At 59.3% G+C, this 2,680-nt stretch overlaps 1 protein-coding gene across 1 annotated transcript; it reads left to right on the forward strand.

Moving 5' to 3' along the window:
• Positions 1-249: 249 nt before the first annotated feature.
• On the forward strand, positions 250-1,981 carry SPRG_17460 (hypothetical protein; the record flags this gene model as incomplete). The annotated part of the gene is made up of 3 exons (XM_012356850.1): positions 250-368; positions 411-1,588; positions 1,633-1,981. 3 exons carry the CDS (start codon positions 250-252, stop codon positions 1,968-1,970), a joined length of 1,635 nt encoding a protein of 544 aa, XP_012212240.1. The 3' UTR covers positions 1,971-1,981.
• Between the last annotated feature and the right edge of the window lie 699 nt (positions 1,982-2,680).

Raw genomic sequence — 2,680 nt, forward strand, 5'->3', positions numbered from 1 at the left:
GACCATTATACCACGTGCTGTATGCGACGGCCAACACTGGCCAACACCTCTCAATGCTCGGACGCGTTGTCTTCGTTGTCATTGGCGTCGTCGTCGTGAGCTGTCAATAGGGTGTGGCGAACTAGGCCCGCTGTGATTGGTCCCAGCTGCGGCAGACGTCGTTGTCAGCACCCAATCACAGAGCTGCTTTGCCGATCCAGACGGCGCGAGAGAGCATGCCCTGTCCCGACCCTGAGGCATTCTCGAACGATGCGCGCGCCGTGTCTCCTCGTATGGCTCTCCACCGTAGCCGCTACGTCGCAGGAGCCGTGGTCGACAACGGTGTCGTCCGAGGCCGGCCGCCTTCTCGAGGCCGCCCACGCCCTCCGGTACCTCAAAGCAGTGGCTCCTTCCGCTCACGCAATCACTAGGGGCGTGGACGAACACAATGCGACCGCATTGTACACGCAAGTCACTGCCATGGGCGACGCGGCAGCGACAAGCGAAGCCCTCTACGCATTGGGGGACCTCGCGTTTCCGAGCGATGATGCGCACAGTTTGTTCCAACAAAGTGCTGCTCTTGGGCACGCGCAGGCGCAGCACACACTTGCGCTCCTTGCCGCAGTTAACGCCAAGCCGTCGCTTGCTACGTCAGTGCTATACGATATGTTTGCCGCGGCTGGTGGCGACTCGCGAGCGGCCCAAACACTCGGATATCGAGCTCTGTACGGTTTGGGCACGCCCGTCTCGTGCGCGACGGCCTTGCAATACTACAAGCAGCGAGCCGCGACCGTGGTTACTGACGGCGCTACCATGGTTGCCGGCCAGTGGCGCAAGCCGATATCCCTCGCCGATGACGAGAAGCGAGATCCTATCCTCGATCAGTACAAGCTTACGTACGTGGCAGCCTCCGCGATCAGCAGCAAAGACGGCAAGGTGCTCTTCCGCGCCGCCAAGCATCTACTGCAGCGCGGCCCCATCGACTTCCGTCTGGTTCGGCACTGGCTCGGGCTTGCGCTCGCGTATGGCGAGACGCCAGCGGCAGCGTACCTCGGCCACTTGCACGCCTTTGGCTGGGGCGGTCCTATCCATCACGCCAAGGCGCTTGCCGCATACTCTATCGCGAAGGATGTCAAGGGCGGCGAAGCGCTTCTCGGGCTTGGCCTTCTCTACTTGTATGGCCACGGTGTGGCCCAGAACACGGAGGTGGCGCTCGAGCACCTTGACAAGGCGGCGCTTCAGGGCCACGCCGAAGCCATGTACTACGTCGCCCGTATTCTCACAGCCAAGAAGCAGCTCAGCCTTGCCGCTCGGTACTACGAAGCCGCGTCCAAGTCGGGTCATGCCCTCGGCATGCACGCGTACGCTGGTATCATCGAGAAGACATCGATCCACCCGTTTCCACGCACGTGTGCGCTTGCTGTCACCCTCTACAAGCGCGTGAGCGAAGCCAGCGTCCACCCGTGGCTCGACCGCGCCCATGCGGCCTTTCACCGTGGCGACTATACAACCTCGTTCCTCCTTTACCGTCTCGTGGCCGAAGAAGGGTACAAAGTAGCGCTTGAAAATGCACTCTGGCTTGTCGAAGAAGGCTACGTGATCGCCTCTGGTACTCTGCACTTCATGAGCTCGCATCGGTCTCATGCTTCTTAGATGATGTGCGCCACCGGCTCGTCAAAGTCGCCGCCGCCCAAGGCAGCGGGCTCGGGAAGCTCCTCCAAGCCGATGCATGGTTGAAGGTTGGCGATCATAAGCGCGCGCTCGCGGCCTACACGTCGCTCGTGACCACCCCGGCGCTGTCGTACAAGCACCGTGCGCCGGCCTACTATAGCTTGGGCTACATGCACGAGATGGGCCTCGGTGTGCAACGTAGCCGCGCGCAAGCGCTTGAGTACTATCGCCAGTCGGTTGCCGTCGAACGACGCGTGACGCTGCCCATCGAGCTCTGGACGTGGAAGTGGAAGCTGCTCGATCTTCTCGGATGGGCCTGAGATGGATGACCTTTGCCAATAAATGTGAAAAACGTAATTCGCACGCGGCAATGCACCCGTGAAAAAGTGAAAAACACGTGATTCGTATGCAAGCGACTGCGTTTTGTGCCAATCAACGCAACAGGTCCGCAGCAGTCAGCTTGCGTTTTGCAGTCGCTTCCAACACCAAGGCCACGAGGCTGTCGTTGGTACCATAATATGTAGTGCGGTGGAGTCCCATCATTTCTTCTTGCTTGTGAACTTGCGACCTTGCGAACAGCAACGACGACGAACGAACGAACGACGAAAGAGAAAAGCTGGCAAGCCGCTATGGGTCGCTATCAAGCTTAGTCCTTGCCAACTTTTGGCATGATCACTGCCGGCTTGGGCTTCCACTAGTCGTACACTTGGCTTATCGGAAAGATCAATGGCGGGTCCTGACCAAGGTGCTTCGTTCTTTTAGCCGTAAGTACTATAATAGGTGTACGCCGTGAGGTCGGTTTACGCGATTGCTGCGGTCACGTAGCGACCGTCGGATTGCGTTCGCGAGGTCAAATTCGAGCGAAATCGGCGTCGAAGAAGCCCGTGCGACGCGTGAAAAACACAATTGCCACAAAACCCACATGGACGAGCCGGCGATTCTCACCATAGTAATCTTTTTTGGTCGTCTTGGATGCAGTACTCCGACTCGTGTCGCCACTGCCTCGACGAGCCCGCGGCCGCATCGGCCA

The sequence above is a fragment of the Saprolegnia parasitica genome, assembly GCF_000151545.1.
Source record: "Saprolegnia parasitica CBS 223.65 unplaced genomic scaffold supercont2.613, whole genome shotgun sequence".
NCBI lineage: Eukaryota > Oomycota > Saprolegniomycetes > Saprolegniales > Saprolegniaceae > Saprolegnia > Saprolegnia parasitica.